General features: G+C 43.9%; 2 protein-coding genes across 5 annotated transcripts in view; one reads left to right on the top strand and one right to left on the bottom strand.

Annotated features, from left to right (window-relative positions):
* Positions 1-10562, bottom strand: part of Tdg (Thymine DNA glycosylase) — a 117458-nt gene extending 106896 nt beyond the window's left edge. The window contains exon 1 of the mRNA XM_089081059.1: positions 5472-10562. Coding sequence (XP_088937185.1) covers positions 5472-5680 — 209 coding nt within the window. The 5' untranslated portion in view covers positions 5681-10562. The remainder of the gene's footprint in view (positions 1-5471) is intronic.
* Positions 1-23166, top strand: part of Dnmt3 (DNA methyltransferase 3) — a 125815-nt gene that overhangs the window by 98082 nt on the left and 4567 nt on the right. Inside the window, exons 1-3 of one of the 4 annotated variants that reach the window (XM_089081058.1) lie at positions 10654-11170; positions 11507-11689; positions 20745-22799. In XM_089081058.1, coding sequence (XP_088937184.1) covers positions 11669-11689; positions 20745-22799 — 2076 coding nt within the window. In that variant the 5' untranslated portion in view covers positions 10654-11170; positions 11507-11668. Of the gene's footprint in view, positions 1-10653; positions 11171-11506; positions 11690-11951; positions 12577-17450; positions 20056-20744; positions 22800-23166 lie in introns of those variants that run through there. The other 3 variants (XM_089081057.1, XM_089081056.1, XM_089081055.1) reach the window with 3 other exon arrangements.

Genomic DNA, 23166 nt, shown 5'->3' with positions numbered 1-23166 from the left:
ATGAGGTGGCTAGAGAATTACGTTAACGCGGACCATTTATCGACGACTCGTGACACCGCCCGACTATTTTCAGCGAGGTCGTTCACATAATTTAATGATAAAAACGGAGAGAGGAGGGAGGAAGAGAGAGATCGGATAAGTTATGTAATACTCGAAAACACATAACGACAACCTCTCTTCTCTGGGAGCATGAGAATTGACGTGCTCTGATCGTCGCAAATCTCAATCGCGAGTTGCGATTAAACTCGTTGAGAAATTAAATTTAAATTCATAAAGATTAGCGCTTATGTGGCGCTATTGGTTTCGTTATCTCTCGATGTTCGTAGAGCATGTACCGTGGAAGTGTTTGTGGGGGTAAATGCAGTCGGAAACGTTGGTCTTTCCAACAGATTCTATCCATTGATTACATTCCGCAATTTAAGGATTGCGAGCGCGAAGCGGACCCGACGGCGGGCGGCGCGACGAATGCAAATGCACTCGCGTTCCTCAGCGAAACGTGATAAAATTTGCAAGCATCGCTCTCGCCAGAACTTTGCAATTAAATACTAATCAGCACGACTCGAATCTAATTTTGGTGCAGAGGAACCGAAAAAGATGGCGAACGCGTGCGATCCGATAGCGATTTCGTAATCATTCAGTGATGCAATTAAAACACGCAAAATATACCGCGAGTCTGTCCGTTAATTTTTATTTTATTCATATCAAATGTCAACCTGTCAATTTTCATCCGTTAAATAAATTAAGGAAAATTTATCGCATTCGATCAGAGGTAAATTCGAAAGTTTCGCTAAAGTTTCTTTCGTTTCGTGACTTTCAATACGGAATACTTTTTTGTATAAGAAAAGAGGTGAAGCCTACATCTTTACCTATTCTTTATTAAATATTCTTTCCATCTCGTCGCACGTTTCGTGCACGTGCGCACTGAATTATGCGCGCACGTGCGCTTTTTATCAGAATGAGCGTTTAGCAAATCTATCGATATTTCCGATCGGGCGAGGTAATCGAGTTTAGCCGGAGACTAATTTTCAGTAGCCGGCCGAGTCAGGAGAGAGAGACAGAGAGAGAAAGAGAGAGAGAGAGAGAGAGAAACAAAGAGCGAGATAGTGCGTTCCCCTGATAGCGATAAAGCAACGCGCGCTTTAATTACCGCACTGTCAGATTCGCTGTGCGTCCTACATGGAAATTGTATTAAGCTATTTCATCGAGACGTCATAATACCGCATAATCGAGTTATGTGTCTTTATTCCGCGCGCGGTACTGTTGGCGATAATTGAAAAACTGCGGGGCGCGACGAATTGACGCATCATCGGCCCACGCGAGGCTTAAAAAGCGTGTCGAGAGAGTCGTGCGCGCTTTCGTTAATCGCGATTCGATGCCACCTTCAACTTATCACGACGATGTGAATTAAATGCCGGCGGCGAAACGTGCCGCGATTTTTACAAAAGATTGGTGTTACATTTGCCGCGAGTTCGAGAAGCGACATGTCTGCAATGAGCATTTATGGAAGCCGTCTCGATACAATACTGATCTCGCGGTTTAATCCGACACGTCGCGACGAAGAGGACGGTTAGGAGGAAGAAGGATAAAGAGAGGAGAAAGAGCGTGCCCTCGTCGCCGACGAGATTCCGCAAATTATACTGTTTAAGGAACGAGGGCGCGACCGGACCTTGCGCAACGAATACAAATGCAAAGCCAGCCGGCGGCGGCGCGTCCCTTTGGCGCGCGTGACGAAATTCGTAAAGGAGCTCTCGAAGTCAGCAGCCTCCATCATCCCGAAGGGTATACTCGCGAAGGATTTCACTGACATGCGAGAGAGAGAGAGAGAGAGAGAGAGAGAGAGGGGGGGGAGGGAAGAGAGAGAACCGCTTTGGCGACAACGTGATAATATTTTTGAACTTGGTGGGGGGAGGGGGGAGGGAGACCTGCTCTCGCGCTCGTGGAAGAAAAAATTTATCGGCCGTATCTCGAAAGAACCGCAGGTCTACACCAAAACTGGTTTCGTAAGTGCCGCTTCGGCAATAAAAAGAGACGGCAAGAGAGAGAGGGAGGGAGACAGAGAGAAAGAGGCACGTAACGCGACCGCATTCACGACGAGCGCATTTACATGTTACGTAAAATTTCGTTGGGATCCGCGCGCGATACACGACACGCCGCAACGGCCGGTCTCTCTCTCTCTCTCTCTTTCTCTCTCTCTCTCTCTCTTTCTCTCTCTCTCTCTCTCTCTCTCTCTCACTCACTCACCCGCTATGCTCTCGCCTCTTGGCCCATTCGCATCTCAATGAAAGTCCAGATGACTTTTGCCGCGGGAGATCGCGAGGAAATCTCTGTGTAGCGTTCATCTCGCGAGCTTTTGAATATGTACGAGGTTAGAGATGTACGAATTTAGAACGGGATAGGTAAACAGATTTAATCAAGACCTCAACGACGTGACACAATCGGCGATGATATTTTTCTCAAGGAGAATCTTCTGGAGAGAGAAAAGGACAGAAGAGGAGTATTCGTTTATACATCTTCGTAAGAAGAAGTACAAGTTGAAGGAATAAATTGGAAGGAGCAATTAGTAATTTCTAGTTGAAAGTCATTGCCTGAGGAAGGATTAAAACATAAAAAGCTCGAATAATGTTTTAAAACAAATTTATTTTCAATCGTTCATTAGATGCGCCAATTGCTATCGATGTACAATCTCATTATCCGTAGCTCGTATGTCATTTAAGGACAGTGAATTTCTTCTTTAATCACTCGTTCAAACTCCCATTCATTTAGAGATATCCTGATGTATAACGCATTCGCACTATGTATTATCGAAGCGTGTCCTCTTTCGCATCATACAGACATAGACATGGGTATTACTAGGATGGCGATGTAAAACTCCGATTTATCATGCGTTCGATAGCTTGTTTTAATGTATCGCGCCGACGGAAACGTTGCAAATACTGGCGGACTAAAAAAAAAAAGACGGAGCTTTTACTCCAATTTTCAAGGATGATAGATCGTCCCCGTATTTCAAAATTGGAGCGGAACGCGAACGTACGCTCTCGGCTCGGCGATTATCGTGCTCTTTCTTTTTTGCTCGTGCGACGTTACCCGTGCTGCGACGTTATTTCTGCCTTCGCGACTGACTCATCGACGTCTCGGAAAGAAATGACCCTTGGTCGCGATACCGTCGGCTTTGCATGCTTATCAGTCTGTTTAGCGCATCGGAGACGCTATCGGAAAAAAATGTATGTTCCCGTACAGTCACAAGCCGGTCTCAAGTTCGTCGGTGGGACCTTCACTCGCGCGTCTTCGACGCGCTGTTTGTTTCGGATATGTTGTAAATTTTTCCGATTTTAAGACTTATTGAATTTGCATAATACACAGGTTCAGGATCTGATTGTTCGCTCTTGAACAAGATTCAGAGGTCTTGCCATTTTTCAAGTGAGCGGCTAGCATGTCGGATGTCCCAGAAAGTGTTAAACTCCAGAAATATGTTATTTGCGTAAATTTAACCAGATAATTCGAACCGATATGCTTGAGGCCCCTTGATTAGGAATTCTTATCTCAATATTCTCGCCGAGTATCTTTTGTTGCCTATGAAAAAATAATTAGTCATTTAAAATTCAACGTTTCGTGTCATATAACGGGAAGAGTAATGCGATAAAACTGACAACATGCAGTAACCAGTGCGATGACATTCGATCTTCGCGTGGTTTTTTGTTTTTTTTTTGTCTTTTTTTTCTTTTTTCCTTTGTCGTTTATAACCGTTTGCACGACTTCTTCTAGTTAAAGCCACTTGAGGCCACCATTTATAAAGTCTGGCAAGTTCCTCCCGCAGCACATCGTGTGAATCTACCGCGTGCCTTCTCTCTTTTTCCTCTTATCCCATTCATAAAGCAAGAGATATTGAAAAAGAAACGGCAAGAACAATTTCGCTTTTGTCGGCGAAAAAGAAAGAGGGGCGGAGAGGGAGAGAGAAAGAGAGAGATTCTCTCTCGCGCCGGGGAAGAATTCACCTGCTGATCTAAGTCGCCATTTGTATTGTCCGCGTATATTGCGGGAACATGTGGCTCATAAAATCATATCGCGTCCAGCCGTTTCCATTCGAAGATATTTCCGTGCGCGCACGCGGATGCGGATAAAAACAAATATGAATGGCAGCGATACCGGCGGCAACGTTATACGCCATTCGACCGCGTCGTTTAAAAGGTTAATGTCGATATCCCGAACGAACGTAAATAAACATTTTTAGCGGCGCGACGACACTCGGCGGGCCGATCATTCCGGCGAATCGGAGAAAAATCACAGTAGCCACGAGAGGGGAAGGTGGTTCGTCTCGCGCGGAATCGTCGACACACTTTTCCGCATCCCTTTCTCCCCCTTTTTCTCCCTCGCGAAACGCACTATTTGATTAAAATTGTTTAATTAAAGGCGTCCAGAGAAAGTAGTTCCGTCTTCATTCCGAGTTCGACGGTAATAGGAAGCGGCATCCGCACTCGAGGTAACATAAAGCGCCCTTCGTCGCTTTATTATCTCCTCATCTAATCATTTCGCGACAAGAATCTTACCTAGAAATGCAACGCGCGCGAAAGGGGCACACAAAATTATACCGTCAGGTGGAGTTAACGACAAACGAAGGTTTGTATGTGTAAGAAGCCGTCAAGGTCGCTTCTTCGAACGAATGGTTTTACGGGTTTTAGTGTTCGGCAAATAACATTTGCCGCTTAGTTTGGTATACGAATATGGTTTGCCGTTTAGTGGCTGGTGTATTGATGCAAAAGCCAGGCATGTTTGGACAGCATCTACCCAGCGGAAAAAGCGAAATGGGTTTACCGGTTATATGCTATTTTGACCACAAAAACCACCTGGTTTCTACAACAATTGAAGCAACTGGTCGCAAAATCACCTTCATTATTCAACTCTCTGACGAAATGGTGAAATACTGAAGATTCTTTCAACAACTTTAATATTTTCCGGCTCTTCGAGTCTACGATCTGCGTTCAAGGTAAACGACTCGTAAAACCCGGTATCTTTTTATTGTTCGTTTCCAAAAATATCTGTTAAGTCTCTCTATCGAGACTTGCATTAAACGACATATATTAATGTGAAAATTAACGAATGCCAAGTGCAACTGCATTCTAATCCTTACAATTTGCGGATAGCTCTATAAAGCTCGTGATTTTCTGAAGGCCTCTGTAAATTTTTAAGACATGGGGAACAAAAGGAACTTGATGCGCCAAGTTGTATTTTATATAGCGACAAGAGATCTTACAGCTTCGCTCTTTTCGTTCAGAAGTTTTGGACAATTTTGTTTGTGACGTTAACAACAACTTGGACGCAGGTATACTCCGTGACTGACCGGCCGTTTCTCTCGCGTGCGTAGCCGCATTCGCCAACGCGGACTGTCTCGGCTCGAAGGTCGAACACTTTCGAGCGTCAAGCGCGGGTTCCCGGCATCAGTGTTCGAAAAGAACGGCAGAGAAGCGGATACTTACATCTTATAGTGGTGCTGCATGTGGTGGCCGACTAGGTGTATGTCGGTGGCGTGTTGCTGCTGCTGCTGCTGCTGCATCTGCTGGTGTTGCTGCTGTTGCTGCTGCGGCTGCGGCTGGTGCACACCCTGATGATGGTGAGTCTGCGGGGGGTCCAGGCTGGATGCACCCAGCAGGGTAGCGCTCTCCCTGAACAGCGTTGCCACCTGCATCCTGGCTGTGATCGCGTTGTCGGTTTCACCGGAAGTGATTTGCCGTCGGCCGGCGTCGCGACGTCGCACGCGTTACTTTTGTATTCGGGTCTCGACGTGCCGATAACGAGGATAAAACTTGTTTTAGTTAGGATACAGACGAACGTAAATAATCCCTCTGTAACGCGAATATGGTTTCTCCGTGACGACGAAAGCCTACCCTAAAGTCCCCGCGCCACACCACCACCTGGATCGATACCGGGATTCGAGATCCTTCGAAGGGTATTATTGGGATCACGGATGATTTCTCGAGAAAGGTCTTCCGATCGTAGAATGGTTGCGAATATATGACCACCTTCGTATCGATGATTTTCTTCTCTTAAGCTTCCGATTATCGCAACCACGAATGTTCTGAACGAATGATATCTTCTGCTGTCTCTCAATTGTTAGAATTGTGAATAATCACACAGGATGTCCAGTCTTCAGCGATAACGGTCGAAGAGTACAGTCATCGGTTACTCGGATACGGCTCTCGCTCGCAATGTTTCGCGAACGACACCGATGTGACTTCGCCGTGACTTTGCAGGGCTTCCGTTGCAAGTTCGATGGACTTTCCGTCGCAAGTTGTTGCCCCTCTCTCTCTCTCTCTCTCTCTCTCCCTCTCTCTCTCTCTCTCTCTCGTGAAGATACCGCCGAATCTTCGACGACGATTTGAAGAATGCGCCGTCGGCACGACTTGTCGCGTTCCTCGCTTCGTGAATTCTTAATTCGAAGTAACACCTGGTTAACGACACATGCCGCGGCCAGCAGCACAACGACGCTCGTCGATGCCACCGTCGCGGCGATGGAATCGATGTCAATCACGAGACGCGAGAGTCTTCTTTTCTTTCTTCCTCTTCCTCGCTCTCTTTTTCTCGGTGAATTCCGAGACCTGGACTCAGTCGAGACCTCGCGAAGTCGTCATTGTTGCCCTCGCTGTTACAACCGTCGGCGACATTACCAGCATTCTCCTCGCGAAACCGTGATTGTCAGCCAGAACGCCTCCGTGCCGACAGGCCGGAAGCTACGAAAGTCTCTGCTCTTCCCTCTTCTCCTGGGCCCACTCGCGCGCGCGCGCGCGCGCGCGCGGCCTGGGTCCTCTCACACTCACACACACTCACTGAAGGCGCGGACGCGCAACACGCGAGCCACACACGGGATCACTGGCCGCGCGCGGATGTACTTGATTTGGGAGCTTTCTTTCTCGGAGGAAGTTTCTCTCCTCTCACAACCTCGCGTGCATTCTCTCGTTTCTCTCTTTTTTCACACTCTCTCTCTCTCTCTCTCTCTCTCTCTCTCTCTCTCTCTCTCTCTCCCCTTCCCCCTTCGTTCCCCCTTCCGTCTTCTTCTCCCTTGTGCTTTACTGCATTTATATTATCGTCCCTTCACCCGCGACGCGATGCCGCCTCGAATTCGCGCACTCCGTGTCGTCTGTCATGTTCTCGCCGCGGCAGTCGCGCGCACCTTTTGAATTACGCGCACCGCCCGCCGTCTCGCCGCACCACCGTCGGTGCGATACGGTGTAGTGCGGTGCGGTGCGGTGCCGTGCGGTGCGGTGCGGTGCGGTGCGGTGCGGTGCAGCGCGGTGTGGTGCACCCACGCCCCGTTAAAGGCAGCCGCGCGCGAAGGTGGCTGGCGTGTTATCGCTCTCGCGCTTCTCGCGGCGTGTGCGTGCCGGTCGTGTCGCGCGCGGAGCACGACGACGTTGCGCGACGTTCGTTACACGTCTGTAGTACGCCGTCGACTCTGTCGCGGCCGCTGCTCGCTCCGATAACTCGCGATACCTCGCGAACACGTCACGAGCGCCGAGGCGGCGTACGTATGTACACTTACACGCTGCTGCGTGAATCCTCCCGCGAGGAGGAACTTGTTCGACGGTATACGCGCGCACGTACCGTGTTTCGCGGACGACTCGTCGACTTCTCCGCCGCTCTTTTTGCGTTTCTCTCCTCCGTTCTCGCGAGTTCCTCTCCTCTCTCTCTCTCTCTCTCTTTCTCTTTCTCTTTCTCTTTCGAACTCTCCTGCCCTCGCCTCCGCGGCGCAAACTCTCCCTCTCCGTCTCTTTCTCTCTCTTTCTCTTTCTCTCCCTCTCGTCGTGTAAACACGCGCGCACACACACACCGCAGAATCTGCAACCGCGGCAGCAAGAGTCGGCACCGCACTGTTCGGCCGTATCGCTCGCTCGGCCGCTCGAACCGCACCGCTCGTACGTTTCCGTTGTTGCTCGACGACGTTCGGTCATGTTCGGGTTCGAAGCCTCACGGCGATGGAAGCGGCGGCAGCGGTGGTGGAGGCGGCAGCGGCGGCGGTGGCGGCGGCGGCGGCGGCGGCGGCGGCAGCGGCGATGGTGGCGGTGGCGGTGGTTGTGGCTGGTCCGGCACTGTCTGTCCTTCACTACTCGGCGCTCTCGCCAGTCTCCATCTCTGTTCGTCTTATCCTTCCTATCTCTCCCGTCTCTCTCCTTCTCTCTCTTGCGCATATCGCGCGCGCTCGCGCGCGTGTGCGACTGACTCTGTCTACCATCGAACCCTCGCACTCCTTTCCCTTTTCCTTTCCTCTCTCGCTTCTCCCAAATGTACTCCGTTTCTTCCTCCTCCTCTCTCTCCCACGCACATGTATCTTCTCTCTCTGTTTGTCACTTGTCTTCTCTCCTTTTTTGTCACGATCGTTTCGCTTCCCTCGTTCCGCTCCTTCGTCCCTCGTCTCTTTCTTCGTCCGTCACATTCGCCCACCTCCCACACCCACCGTTCTCTTCTCTTTCACCCTCTTCCTCCCCATCTTTCTTCTTCTTTCTTCATCACGACTCGCGTTCTTCTCGTTCTCCATTTTCGTCTTCTTTTACGGAACTATCCCCATCTCGCTTCTGGCCAAGGATAGCCGATGAACGGCTCGACAGGGCTAATCGATCGTCGGCGATCGATGGTAAATCGTGGCACGCGCCCTAGCGATCGATTGAGATAGATCGATCGTAAGTACGGTCCGCGCGATCGTTACCTATGCGGTTACGTCGGCCGCATCGACGATAAGATACCACCGCGAGAGACAGAGAGAGAGAGAGAGAGAGAGAGAGAGAGAGAGAGAGAGAGAGAGACGACGTATAACGGTCACTCTCCACGCGTAGCAGCCAACGACGAACCGAGGCCGAATTTACAACGGGTCGTACGTCCTTTCCACCTATGGACCGAGGACATTATGCAAATGACTCGCGCGAGCGGCGGGATTGTATTTGCGTGAGGATGTCGCAATAGCAGATTCTTTAAGATGCGACCGAGGAAATCGCGCTCTCGTGCTCATATATTTACATAGGTAATCTTTTTTTAGATTCTTGAGTATCCCTATCGTCTTTATCTTTATCTTCATCCTCGCCTTCATCTTCTCGCTTTTGCCCTTGTCATCGCCTTCGTGCGTTTACCTTCCCCTTCGTCTTCATCTTCATTTTCGCCTTCGCGTTCGCCTTCGTCGTTGTCGTCAACGTTGCTGTTTATACGTCTCATATTGGCTTCCATAATCTACCGACGATGCTAATATCTGTGTAACGGAGCATTTCTTAGTCAGAGCAATTCGGCTCGGTCCGCAACTACATGTGTAAAGTTACCAACGATTATCATGGTGTAAAGTTTGTGAGAAGTATGTACATCGTGGAGCAACAGTCGCAGTAAAGAAGGTCATAAATATTGCAAACAGTTCGACGACGAATTTGGATTCGAATGATACATTCTTAATTTCAATTACTGAAAATACTTGGCGGGATCAACGCATTACAAGGCCTCGTGCTCAAAATTACATCAATGTTACTGCATTTCGGGTGTAGCATCTACCAGAAATATCAGGAAATCAGCGATTTTTCGAGAATCAATTTATATGAGAATAATTTTCAGTGATGCGCAATTAAAGTTCGTTCGAAAATAAAATAGTATCTTTTGATTTATTTATTCCTTCCAAATACATTTTCATAAATTTTCTTTATATACTTAATCCTAAGCTGATCATTTTTTAATTTTGAGATGTTTGTAGATGGCAGATAATAATTAACGATAATCATTGCTTGAAGAATTCTCTAATTATTTTCTAATAGAAAACTCACTGAGGAGTTTTGAATTCTCTGATTGTGCAAAAATTTCGAATTGAATATAAAATAACTTAAGTTTACATTCAGATTTAGAATAGCGAAGAGCGAAGGGCTAAAACGGACAAATTCAGTATTATCAATCAATTTTATCGGATATTTGTATATACATCTCTAATAACGTATACCTATATTTTCCCTACGTTTTCATTATTCTTCGCGATGTAATCTCGTCGACACCGATAAACAATTAACGATTGCGGTATTAATTGTGGGGCCAGATCGGCCACATCGCGATGTGACGCGACTCGCCATCCTCCTTGTCGCCGTCATCGTCGTCATCATCGTCGTCGTGGATCGCGAGCAACGCGATCGATCCTCACGGGGAGAAACGGACTGAATTATTATTTTCCAGAGTTGATTTGCGATTCCGTTCTCCGCGGGATGCGACAGTGCGCCGCGGTGTGCCTCGTGTAACCAAAATAAACCTCGTGTGTACGCGCGCGGTCAGCGAACGAAAAAAAAGAGGAGAGAAAAAAAGGGGGAAGACCACGAAAATATCGGACGGTCCAACTCTCGTGGTCGCACGAGATCGATCTCGCGCTCCCTTTTTCCCGTCCTCTCCGCCACCGGCGCTGGTTCTTATTATTAATTATCGATTCGAATTATCGATCGCGTAGTCATCGCAGCCGTCGTGTCCGCTGCCTTCGCCCTGGCCGCTGACACACCGGTCCGTCCGCCTATATTCCGCTCCGCCTGGATGCACGACCACCGCCGCCGTCGCTGCCGCCGCCGCCACCACCACCACCACCACCGCCGCCACCACCACCGCCGCCGCCGCCTCCGCCATAGTGCGCCGCTCGCCGTCACGTTGTGCGTATGCGTCAGCACGTACAATATCTGCGTGCACACGTAGCTCGTGTCCCGCGTTGCGTCCGTGTGCGCGTGATGTGTACAATGCGCACAACCACGAACGCGAGGATGTGTTGCGACGGAGCAAGCGCGAGAAAGAGACAACGGAGAAATCGCGCGTACGTACATGCGCGCGAGTCTGCGTGTGCGCGTGTATGCGTGTGTATGACAGGGTGTGGGTGCACACGGTGACCCTGCCGCGCTGGATGAGTGGGTGGAAAATCAGGGGCGTAACGAGGGTGGGACGAAAATCGGCGTATCCCCAAGAGTCGCACGGAGTTGCTTTTTAAAGATTTTTTATTAACGAAACGTTTTTTTTACACCTGGTATCTTGCAAAGCGAAATTTGCATTTTTCCTAAACAAAACGTTTTGCAGAATACATTCGTCCACGATTACAATATCTTTTTAATTTTTTTATCTATGCGCGCGTGCAAATCTACTTCACTTCGAACACATTATGATGCGTAAAAAAATGCAACAGAATCAAAATAAAGTTTGTTTATTTTTGAAATCTATCTTCTTTCTTCGAATATCCGCCGGATTTCATGTTACATCTTGTTTTTCTGAATATCTAATATCTAATTATGAATCTTTTCACCAGATTTTTAGTTTTATCTGATTGTCATATAAAAATTATTCATCGTATTTTATATATTGAATATTTTGACTGAATTTGAAGTATTAATAATTGTTCTGTCATTTTTATTCGATATTCGATTGTTCGATTATAATCTGTAACAAATGAGAAGAAAGAATTTATATCGAATTCTACGTGGTATTCCACGGTGTTTTATGATAATAATCTGCGTTGAATCTTACCCCGATTAAGTTCTGAAACAGTCTTCATGAAGCTGCGGCGAAATTTTATGCATTAGACGATTTCTGTTCGTTCTTCATCAAGAGTGTCAAAGTCAAAAATTTCTTGACACGCTCCTGCCTAGAGCGACACGTATCCGTGTGTGCATGTGCATGTGCGCGCAGCCAGGTTGCCATGAGAGAAGGCAGCGAGAGGGTAAGTGACGAAGGGGGGTTAACGAGCGAGAGGGATGTAACGGTCAGAGAGGAAGAGAGGGTGATGTTCACGCGTGGGAGGAAGAGAAAGGGATCGAGAGAGAAAGAGATATATATATATATATATATATATATATATATATATATATATATGTATAATGGGTGTGCGGAACACGCGCGCATCAGAAAAGGACAACACGAGATAGACGAGAATCGCTTCGTAAACGAAAGAGAGGAAAGATGAGCCGGAGAAGGGATAAGACTGGCGAGAAAGAGGGAACTCGTCGGTGGGACGACGATGGCGATATCGTCGAAACCCACATACACATATACGCGCATACTACACACACATTGGTAGATGCACACCGAGCCATCACAAGCTCGCGCGCTACAGACTGCCAGACTCCCACCACGAACTTTTGGAAAAATCAATAGAATACAAGAAAAGCCCATAGTGCGCCAGGCGAGCAGAGCCCTCTCCTCTTTCACTCTCATCTTTTCCCTCTTTCTCTTTCCTTCGTCTTTGTTCTCTCTCTCTCTCTCTCTCTCTCTCTCTCTCTCTCTGTGTCTCTCTCTGTTTCTCTTTTCTACCTCCCTTTCACCTCCTATCCTCCCTGCTTCTCGCCGCATCTTTTGCGCGCACACGCGGTATCCGTGTTCGCCGTTGCTCATGACAAAGAGAGGGGGAGAGAGAGAGAGAGAGAGAGAGAGAGAGAGAGCTCGCGTGTATACACTAGCGATCGAGGGAGATAGGCGGCATGCGTGCACGCACGACGACCAAGGACGGAGATAAGGATGAGGGAGAGGAAAAGGGACCAGAGGGAAGGATGGGAAGCGCAGGATTGTGTGTGTGCCAGAGAGACTCCGAGGATATCCGATAGTGTCCGAGTGAGTTGAATAGAGAAAGAACGAGAGATGGAAAACTGAAAGAAAGAAAGAGAGAAAATGAGATTGTGGTGAAAAAAGGAGGGAGAAGAGAAACGGGAGAATTTGGTCGAACAGAGATAACAAATGCGAGAGATAGAAGAAGAAGACAAATGCGTCCGTGTGTGTGTGTGTGTGTGCGTGTGTGTGTGTGTGTGTGTGTGTGTGTGTGTGTGTGTGTGTGTGTGTGTGTGTGTGTGTGTGTGTGTGGTGTGTGTGTAAAACAGCGAGACAGAGAAGAAGAGCAGAAAGAAGCCGTTGCGATAAAGATAGAGAGTGAGATGAAGATATGAACAGACGAAGATATGTGCGGCTTCGTGCGTCTAAGACGCGCATAAGTTCCATCCTTAGGTCAGAAAGAGACAGAAAAAGACAGAAGAAGGAAAAAAGGGGGGAGAGAGAGAGAGAGAGAGAGAGAGAGAGACGTGTATTTGTCTGTATGTATATATGTATATACGTATGTGCGCGAGAAAGACAGGAAAATACGCCAGTTCGGCCAAGCTAGCGCGAATAGCTCGCGACGGGTTACGTTGGAGCGTTCGCTAATGGGCAGGAGACGAAGAGCCATATGCAGCGAGAGATGTATAGGGAGAGGAGACAAAGACAGAGACAGAGACAGAGAGAGAGAGAGAGAGAGAGAGAGAGAGAGAGAGAGAGAGAGAGAGGGAAGGAGGGGGGATACTGTGCGCGCGCGCGAACGCGCCTTGTCCGTGTTGGTGCACCGAGCAGAAGATTTGCACGGTTCAACAAACGCCTCTCGCTTATGTATATGTGCAAAACTATGTACGAATCTCCTGGGGTAAATCGCACGTGTACATAGGACGCGCGTACTGTGCACGCGTATGTGTATGCGTGTTTGTGAGCATGTGGTGCATGTATATACACATGGACACTCTGTACATACGGGATATGTCCCTGACCAATCGCGGCTCCTTTTAACGATGAACTGCACGAGTGGGTGAAAAGAAGTGCGTTTGATGAAATTGTGCGAGTTGAAAATTAATTAGAATTAATCACAATAGGCACCGTCGACTCCCGATGGTCGCATATTGTTTGTTTTGAACATAGTTGCGAAGGCAATATTGGTATTTGGATTATCGAAATGATGTATAATTAATTACGATTTTTTTTTTCTATTAAAAAAATTGATATATTTATCTTTTTGAGACACTCTCGTCTTTAATTCAATTGATCGGGAACATACTGTACATATCGAGCATCGAGGGTTGAAATGGGACGCAGGGGGTTTGAGATGTTGACTTTAAAAAGACATGTCTAGTGTATTATTGTCTTTATCGTTCCTGACATAATCCCAAATGTGTGATAAATGAAAAGTTATAGGCAAGCACGAAAAGAAGTTTCCGGAATAAAAAACTAGCTGAAAACAATGTATTTTTAGAATATATTTTATTTAAGTTAAGGTGTCTTAATTTCATCGTGACATCTTTTAATGAAATTTGATTTGAATCAATATTAGCATTTTGTAAGATTTACTAGAATAGTTAAAGAGTTATATTCGTTATCTAATTTATTGAGAAAGAGAGAGAGAGAGAGAGAGAGAGAGAGAGAGAGAGAGAGAGAGAGAGAGAGATGGGGGGATACTCGATTGTTTGACAATTCCCTATATCAAAAGTGTTTTAATTAGGATACTTGGGACTGTTATCATTTTGTAATTGGAGTCATTGTATTTTCGAAAGTGTTAACGCCCGGATTTTCCGACTCGAAAACCCAGCCATCATAATTCGTGATGACGGAAAGAAGACGGAATACGAGCTGTCTTTTTCAAGCGCATCACTGACCAAGAGCGCAAACCGCGTACGTGCGTTTTCTCTCGGTGGAAACGAAAACCGGGACGACGCGGTTGGGCTCTCCGTGATTGTGGTAGTTTCCTGCTCTCGCGTGCATCGCCTGCCAGTCACCCACGCCATGTTCTTGGCCCTTTCTCCCCTCCACCTGTATTTTTCTCGTAGAATTTTTCTCGATTGCATGATGAGAAAAAGCGCGCCTAAGATTGTCTATGACTCGTCTTTTCGTCTGTATCACATCGTGATAGTCGTAGATCACATGATGATTCAAAGTCTGAGCAAGCATCTGTACGATTTTTGCAAATGTATACCGAATAATTCCAAGAATTCTAAGATAATAGAAATGTCATTCCGGTCTAGTCATTGCTGAAAAGTTAAAATTTTTATTCTCCTATTTTTATAGTCGGATAAAATTAACACGAGGGATTTTTAGCACACGCGGAATAATTTCGGTATTATGTTCTCTTAATTGTGCCAAGAGCATCTGGATGATATATTTGACATTCGTGGCTGGAAAAATATTCGTACGTAGCCGCCGCCGAAATGTATTATTAATTGAAACAAATGCGTTCTACCGCGAGTATGCGCTTTTATCAGAGCTCTCTTAATAAAGAAGTGTCATGAAATAATTAAACTTATGATGATAAAACGTCATTCCGTGATACTCATACGATGCTCGATCTTATCTACTCCCGATTTCAGCTTCGTGTCCGTCTTAAAAAAAGAAACCCAAGATTCACAGTATCAAATTCAAAATACAAATGCGATCGTCTTTCCCTCGTATGATTACGATATTTTTTTAAATTTCTAGTTTTCTAGAATTTTCTTTTTTTTCTTCTTCTTCTTTCGAGTAATTACGAAGAGACGCAAAGGGCGACGGTGACAGATCCAAGCGGAATTGGAGCTTGGCTCCTACTAAACGGAACTGACCCAGCTTCGCGGCTTCCTACCCTCCTCTGATCTGCCTCACCCTCTCGCTCTCTATCTCTCCCAGTCTCGCTCTTCTCTCCGTTCCCGCTTCGCGCTCGCGATTTCCATCCCGTTTTCCCCCTCCCGACGTTTCGCCCTCTCCCACAGTCGGCGACGAAACACCCTCGAGAAGTTTCAATTTATACGGAAAGTCGTCATGACCGAATGCACAAATACGTGCGCCGTATCCCGACCGCTTACTAGCCCATTCATATCAGCTGGCACGACGTAAACACGAGAGAGAGAATCGTGGCGCAACCGAGATTCAGCTTTGTGCCGCGAATCATCTTAAACTAACATTATCGTCCATCAAATTACGTCATGCTCTTGTCGCCCGCTTTAATTGGCTTCTGAATGAAGGACTTACGGGATTTTATGAACCATCTTCTTTCGGACTGCCGCGATTCTTCATCCGATAAAGTCCAATAAATTCAGATTATATCTAGATTGAACGGATAATCGAGACGTCTGCTTCTCCAAATATCTGAATTAATACATATATTTGAAAAACGTATTAAATATAAATACTAGTCTTTCTCTCAGTACTTTCTGATTCCGATGAATGAACGTTTGGAAACATTGGATTGTTTAAATACTCACAAGTTACATTCCATTGATTTCTGAAGCGTTAAAAAATCCCTGAAATTTTTAGCATATTGATCAACACAAAATTTGAAATATGCCAAATATATCTAATTTAAATTATATTTCACAAATATTGGAATTTTATGATATTTTATGATATATTCAATGAATATATGTATATTCCGTACTCAGCATTACGTACTCCGCGCGAATATTCAAGTGTATGAAAATTCACAGAATACAAACATTGATACTTCAGACACACTCAATTGGCTGGAATACGATTTGCATTCTACAATTTTGACGCCGCTTTCCGGCACTGGACACGGTACGAAAAGAAGCGAAAGAGCGGATGGAATCGCATGCGTGACCATTCAGTTTAAAGACCTTGAGAGGCACGCGACGAAAAAGAGCATTCCTTTGCTGCCACCGCCAGCCGAGGGCTAGTGGCATTATGGTTGACGCCTTTTCTCGGTAAAGGTAGACGAGGGGACGGCGGAGATCAGACCGGGAACACCTGTCGTTATAAATTACCACGATGTGTTACGAGTAATGTGGAGGGGTTACGCGCCGGCTTTCCTCACCCCCGCGAGAATTTCACACCTTTCCATCTCGCTTTTCGCGTGTTCTCTTTTGTGCTTCGCGTTGAATAATTTGAAAAAATTGTAGTTAAAAATGTATTATACGATTATAAGCGTGGAAGGAAAGATGAAAAGAGAACAGTATTGTTTATCATGTTATTACATTTTACATTTATCATATCTATCATAAAGAAAGAATAGAAAGTCTGTGAAAGAATAAGAAATATGTGTTTTGTAATATTTGTATATTTGTATGATCAATATATATATTTAAATCAACGTATATTTAAATATAAAATGAATGTGTGTGTGTGTGTGTGTGTGTGTGTGTGTGTGTGTGTGTGTGTGTGTGTGTGTGTGTGTTTAAATATAAATATAAAATGACGATTCTCATAAGCTTAAGATTAAAATAACTTTTTATTTATTTGTATAAACTTGTAAGTTGAACGTTAAAGAAAGTTGCAAGAAATAAATATCATACTTTTCAAGAAAAACTATTATGTTTTCAATAAACTCATTGTAATTTTCAGAAGAATATGCATAGACATATATTATATAATATTAATTGATGAGTAAACACATATTTTCTAATTTCTTTTCTTTAATATTACATTAATTTTATATCAGTAATGTTTAAATTTACATTATTTAAATTTATATGAAATAATATACTTTTCAGTAATATAATTTATTTATTAAATTATTAAAGAAGATAATTCTTTTTTTTAAAATCAGCAATGTTTAAGGAATGTATTTTTTATTATTATAATTATAAAAAAATAAGGAATATGAAAACATTTCGTAATTTTACATATATGTATGTATGTATGTATGTATGTATGTATGTATGTATGTATGTATGTATGTATGTATGTATGTATGTATGTATGTATGTATGTATTATATGTATGTGTGTATTAATTTTGTAAATTTTATTCAAAATTAAAACTTAGCTCAATTGAAACTGTCGCCTTGTTAAAAATTTAAATGTGATGACAAATCATTCATCTCCCGCTCGGTACAAGAGAAATAATAATTAATATATAAAATAGATCAAATAATCAAGAATCGACACGGTCCGTGACGAGGAACGAGAATCACGATACACAAAAATTCGCACATCTTTAATAATCAAGTTTTCTTATTGTTAGACGTATGTGAGTGGCGAGAAAAGAATCGCGGCATCTCGCGAGAATCTCTCCGTTTTCTCGCGTAATGGAGCGAAGAATTATTTTCGAGGGAGGATGGTGGATATACCTGTATTATCATCGAGCCGAGGAAATCTCCGCGCGCGGTTTTATCTCGGGGCGAGCCGTGGTCATCCCTCGGTGCGGCAACGAAATTCTGAATACGTCACTGGTGTCAACCCCCGCGCGCAGTAGGCAGAGGGTCGTGTACCCTTCTCCATTTGTGTCTATATGTGTGCGTATGTGTGTGTATGTGTCTGTGTGCATGTGCATATGTGTGGACCGCATGACGGGGTGTGTGCAGCGGTGAGAGGAACGCGCGGAACGCTTTATGAATGGAATGTTTCCACGCCAAGTGTGGCGAGAGAGGCACCCGTGTGTCCCGCGTGTAAACACAATAATATCGACGTTTCCATTCATCAGGTCGACCCCGGCGGAACGAAGCGACCTCGAGAAATGCCTTTGGAGGCGTCACGTGAATTGTGTGTACGCGCACGTGTATGCATCCCTTGCCTTTTCTTTTCTTTTCTTTTCTTTTTTTGTTTCACGCTTTTGCCAATCCTCCGCGTGGCTATTTAAAGAGCGATTCGGATCTCGACCCCGCCATCGCCATCGCCACTGCTGCCGCCGACGACCCCGATTCATTTATCGCCCTCGCGGTTGTTTCCGCATTCGCGAGTCCAGAGGCCGATTAGGTTGCGCAATTTGGCGTTCCTTGAAATTTCTTCGTTTCTAGTACCGCAATCAGGAACGTAATTCGACAATTAATGGAAGAGCAGTCAGAAACGTCTGTGCGTTGGTAAACGTAACAAGAATTGCACGCGCTGGCAACTTAACGCTTACATCTGTAATCATTGAACAATGAAAGGTTTAGCAAAAGGAAATAATATTTGAAATTTACACTGCGCATTCTGTTTTCTCAAGTACTTCGAACGGTTGCAAACGATAGCAAATGCGGGAAATGAAGAAGTGAATTCTTAATCGATTTAGTGAAGCGATGTTACGTGTGGTAAATTATTGTATATTTCTGCGAATATATTCGACATACACAAATAAAAAATGCAAGAATGAGGAGGAGCCTGCGTCGTATATCTTTCTTATGTCTTATCAAATTCGATCAAAGAAACCAAGTTTAATTTTTTATCTGATAAGAAATGTAAAATATAACGTAATGAGATTAATGCAATTGTCGGAAAATATAACGTAATGAGATTAATGCAATTGTTGTTAAATAACATGCAACTAGAATGGCAAACTGCCATCAAATATGCTCATGTAAAATGGCTAATGATGAGCTTTCCATTCAACAGGTCGATCGTACGTTGCGCGGCGCAAATCAGTCTCTAGATGCACCACGTTTTAGAGGCGCCATGTGCAGAGCACATGTCCTCTCTCGTTTCTCAGTTCTTCCTCCCCCCCCCTCCCGAGGTAGGACACCACGCTATTTAAAGGGCGATTCGAATGCGGGTCGCGCGGTTTGCAACTCATGCGTTGCACAAATATCTTTGTTTCCAAGCCCGTCGCCGAAAATAGTACGTTGCTCGCGATCGCCGACGTGGACTCGATGGGACTCTTATTTATGGAGTCTGATATTATATCAGTAGTAATGCAATTATTGTGTGATTCAACAATACGCCTGCATGCAAGGAGTATTTTTCCCACAAGCTTGCTTATATTTTATTTTATCGATTGCTTATTGAAATAAGACATTGCGGACACGTCGCAATTACCGTAGAATGGTAGGGTGGAGTAAAAGATGGTTTTCAAGGGGAGCTCTATACCACCTCGCTGATATTGAAATATTTATGCCGTATGCAAATTGCTTGATTTCTTCTCTTGTCTCTAGCGATACTTTTTATCTTGACTTTGGTTATATATAGACATGGAATTATACATCGTATGTCATATACACAATCTTATACTATTAACCATTAAATATTTACGGATTCTTTGAAAAATATTCAATCGACTCTTTCTTTAATAAAAAATTTTTTTTAATTTAAGTCGGAAGTAACTGAAAATAAATATTTATCGTAAAAAAATTTTTTTTTTAAACTCGGGAGATAAATTTACGTAAACACACGTAAGTATTTCAAAGTGCAAAATAGAAAATAGAAAATAAGATAATTACGTAACGCAGATACCAGTAATACCGGTAATATATACATATACATATAAATATATACATATGTACATATATACATACATGTATGTATGAGCGCGCGCGCGCGCACGCACGCACGGGACACGCGAGAGCTGCGAAACTTTCGTGTAGTACTCCTCTTCCCTAGAACACCAAGGCTCTGTCAATGTGTGGTGAGTTATGTTTACCCGTGGGAAATCTGCTCACAGATGCGATGCGATCCAATACATTTTCTTTATACCCTTTACTCTCTCGTAATTACGAAATAAGCAAATACATTCCGGATTATGGAAAGATTCTCCGTCCGCGCGTCTCTCACTTCCGGTGATGTGTCGCTGATGCAATTTTACGTACATATTCTTTCGTGGCAACCATTCGATCATTCTTAATTCTGCTACGAGTGACACGATTTTTAATTTTAAAAGATAAGATTTTGATAAATAATTTTAAGAATGAAATTAAATTACGAATATCGGAGAACATTAGTTGAAGCGAGTCGACAAATATATATTTATATATATATATATATATATATATATATATATATATATATAAAATGTGTGTGTGTATGTATGCATTTGTCGACTCACTTCACTAATATTCTACACACACACATTTTATATATATATATATATATATATATATATATATATATATACGTATATTTGTTGAAAAAAATATTATGTATTAAAATATTTGATCATGTGTAATGTTACTTTTAACGAGACTTTTTTTATTATTCAATAATAACACTTGCGAGGTAAATTTTAGTAAAATTACGAATCATAGATACAAAGATAAATCAAAATGAAATTTTAAATTTTATAATTTTAATGGTATTTGATTAATTCACAAATTTTAGGAATGCCAAAAGCCGAATCAACTTAAAAGGAGGTTATCAAAATTATCTAAGGTAGCAAACGCTTGGTCCTTATGTTGCGCCTTGGAATTGGGTTTGCTTCGCGAATCATCTCTCAAGGAAGTTGCCATCGCGAGTTACTCGGATCTGGATTCTCTGTCTACCGTGGAAGATGCGACATATCGCGACAATCTCGAAACAAATGATATCGAAGATGATACATCCAAGTCTGCGAGTATCTTCGGTAATTCGTGGCCGTTCATCGATCCGGCGCAAATTACGCGAGTCTCTCGCACGAAAATCACCCGAAGGCGGAGGAGAAGACCGAGATGGTCGATGAGACGGCAAAGAAAACCGAGAATCGACAACACGACCGAGAGAACCGTTTCGCTACAAGGAACTGAGCAAGAAAATCTTGGCGTATCTAACGATCGGTCAGTAAGATTATCATTAAGGAAGAAGTCTTTGCGATCTCCTCCCCGATCGCTCGCTCGCGACAAGCGTTTATCCGAAAGCTACAGATCAACTGACGATGACGACGAAGAAGAGGAAGAAGTAATTAGTCAAACGGCATCGGAAATAAGCTCAGAAGAGATCGCTCCAACTGATTATTCCGGTTCTGGGTACTCCAGATTCTACTCACCGAGTCAAGCAAAGGAAGACCTTCAAAATCGGACGGAATTGTCGGAATATCCCGATTACTTTATGAACGTCTTACGCATTGGTAATAGTAACAATGATCTCGATACCTCGGAGGATGTAACGTCGGTTTCTGATACTTGGAGGGATCGTTATTCCTCGCAAACCGACAAGTCGATGAAACCTGTGAGACGCCATATTTCAAACAAGATCCTCGAGAATGGAAACTCTCCGCGTAGAATGAAAAAATCGTCATCGAGAAAGAGAAATACTGAAGTAGGAAATATTCCGAGCGGGGAACATTCCATAATGCCGAAGAAAAGAAGAAATAGACTGGCTAGACAGAAGGAAGAGATTCGTAACATCCCAGTGAATAATGATTATAATCGTCGGCGAATTTCCTATGATTCGAGAGAAAACTTTCCAAAAAACAAATCGGATTTGAAAGATGACGTTGCTGCTGATCTTCGTGATATTGCGGCAGAAGTTCCGATGCAGAAATGTTGCAACTGTAAAACGCAACAGAGTTTTCACAATTTTACAAATACCGCCTGTCCATGCAAGAGGAATTCGAAGAACACAGCCGACGCAATTATGCAGGATATCCAAAAGTGCATAAACACGGAAGTCACGAAGGTCGAGGAAGCCGATGAAGTCTGTGAGGTCAGTGAGAATACCATTTTCGATGTCGAGAAGAATATGCTCGAAATTCTCGGTTATAAAGATCTCAGTCAGGATATCTCTATGGAATACGATTGGGACAATGACGAGCTTAACGAACGGGATTTATCATCCCAGGACGTGAAATGCTCACTCGTCAAACCGACAAATGTCGAGGAATCTTCGATAAAAGTTAGTACAATTGGCAGACGTCGTAAGAGGAGGAACAGATGGCATACGATCGATTGCAAATTCGACGAGAAAACGGAGACGGCTTACCGAAGCGTTTTCCACGATTGCGTCGATTTCGATACTCCGAGATCGACGCCGTCCCTGAAGATAAACATGGAGGAGAACTGGAAATCAGAGGACAGCAGTGACAACGACGATGGGATCCACTCATCCTGGCGCCGATCGACCTTAGGATCCTTAACTGAAGAATGCGGTAACGAAGTTGATGGCGCGCTGCTATTGGCTCGGAAGATTGTTAGCGACGATTCGACGAAGGACGAAAAATGTGATGACGAGCACGAGACGTTGAGTAACATGTGTTACAAGTATCAGGAAACGTCAGATACTTTCCCAGGAATGGCGACAAAAGATTCTTTTTACGATTCGGACGAGGACATGAAAGACATGTTAATAAGTCAACGTGACGAAACGAAGGATATAATTACGTATAAAAATAAAAATAGATCAGTTAGGAGATCAGCATCAATCAACTGCAGCGTAATCAAGGATGAAGATGACGACACCAAGGTGAACAAATATTATTGATATATATATATATAAAATATCAAAATTTGTTTGATATTAATTTTATAAATAACTTTGATGAATATATATATGTTATTTATAAAATTAATATTAAACAAATTTTTAAATTTTACAAAATTATTTTGATACGAAGCTAATGTGGAGGAAGAAAATAGGCTATAAACTTTTGTAACAATATCTATATTTTTGAAGTAACTCGTTTTTCGAAATAATTAAAAAAAAAATCAGAGGACAGCAGTGACAAAGTTTTCGAAATATTTGATTAATTTCATAAGTTATCGCGATCCAACTTATAAAGAACAAATATAATTAGTACATAGTAAAAAATTACACGCGCAATATTATATTG

Source organism: Pogonomyrmex barbatus, unplaced genomic scaffold (genome assembly GCF_055798465.1).
Source record: "Pogonomyrmex barbatus isolate J1 unplaced genomic scaffold, ASM5579846v1 scaffold4, whole genome shotgun sequence".
In the NCBI taxonomy this organism is placed as follows: Eukaryota; Metazoa; Arthropoda; class Insecta; order Hymenoptera; family Formicidae; genus Pogonomyrmex; species Pogonomyrmex barbatus.
The sequence above is the reverse complement of the archived record's forward strand: the minus strand, read 5'-3'. Positions and strand labels throughout refer to the sequence as shown.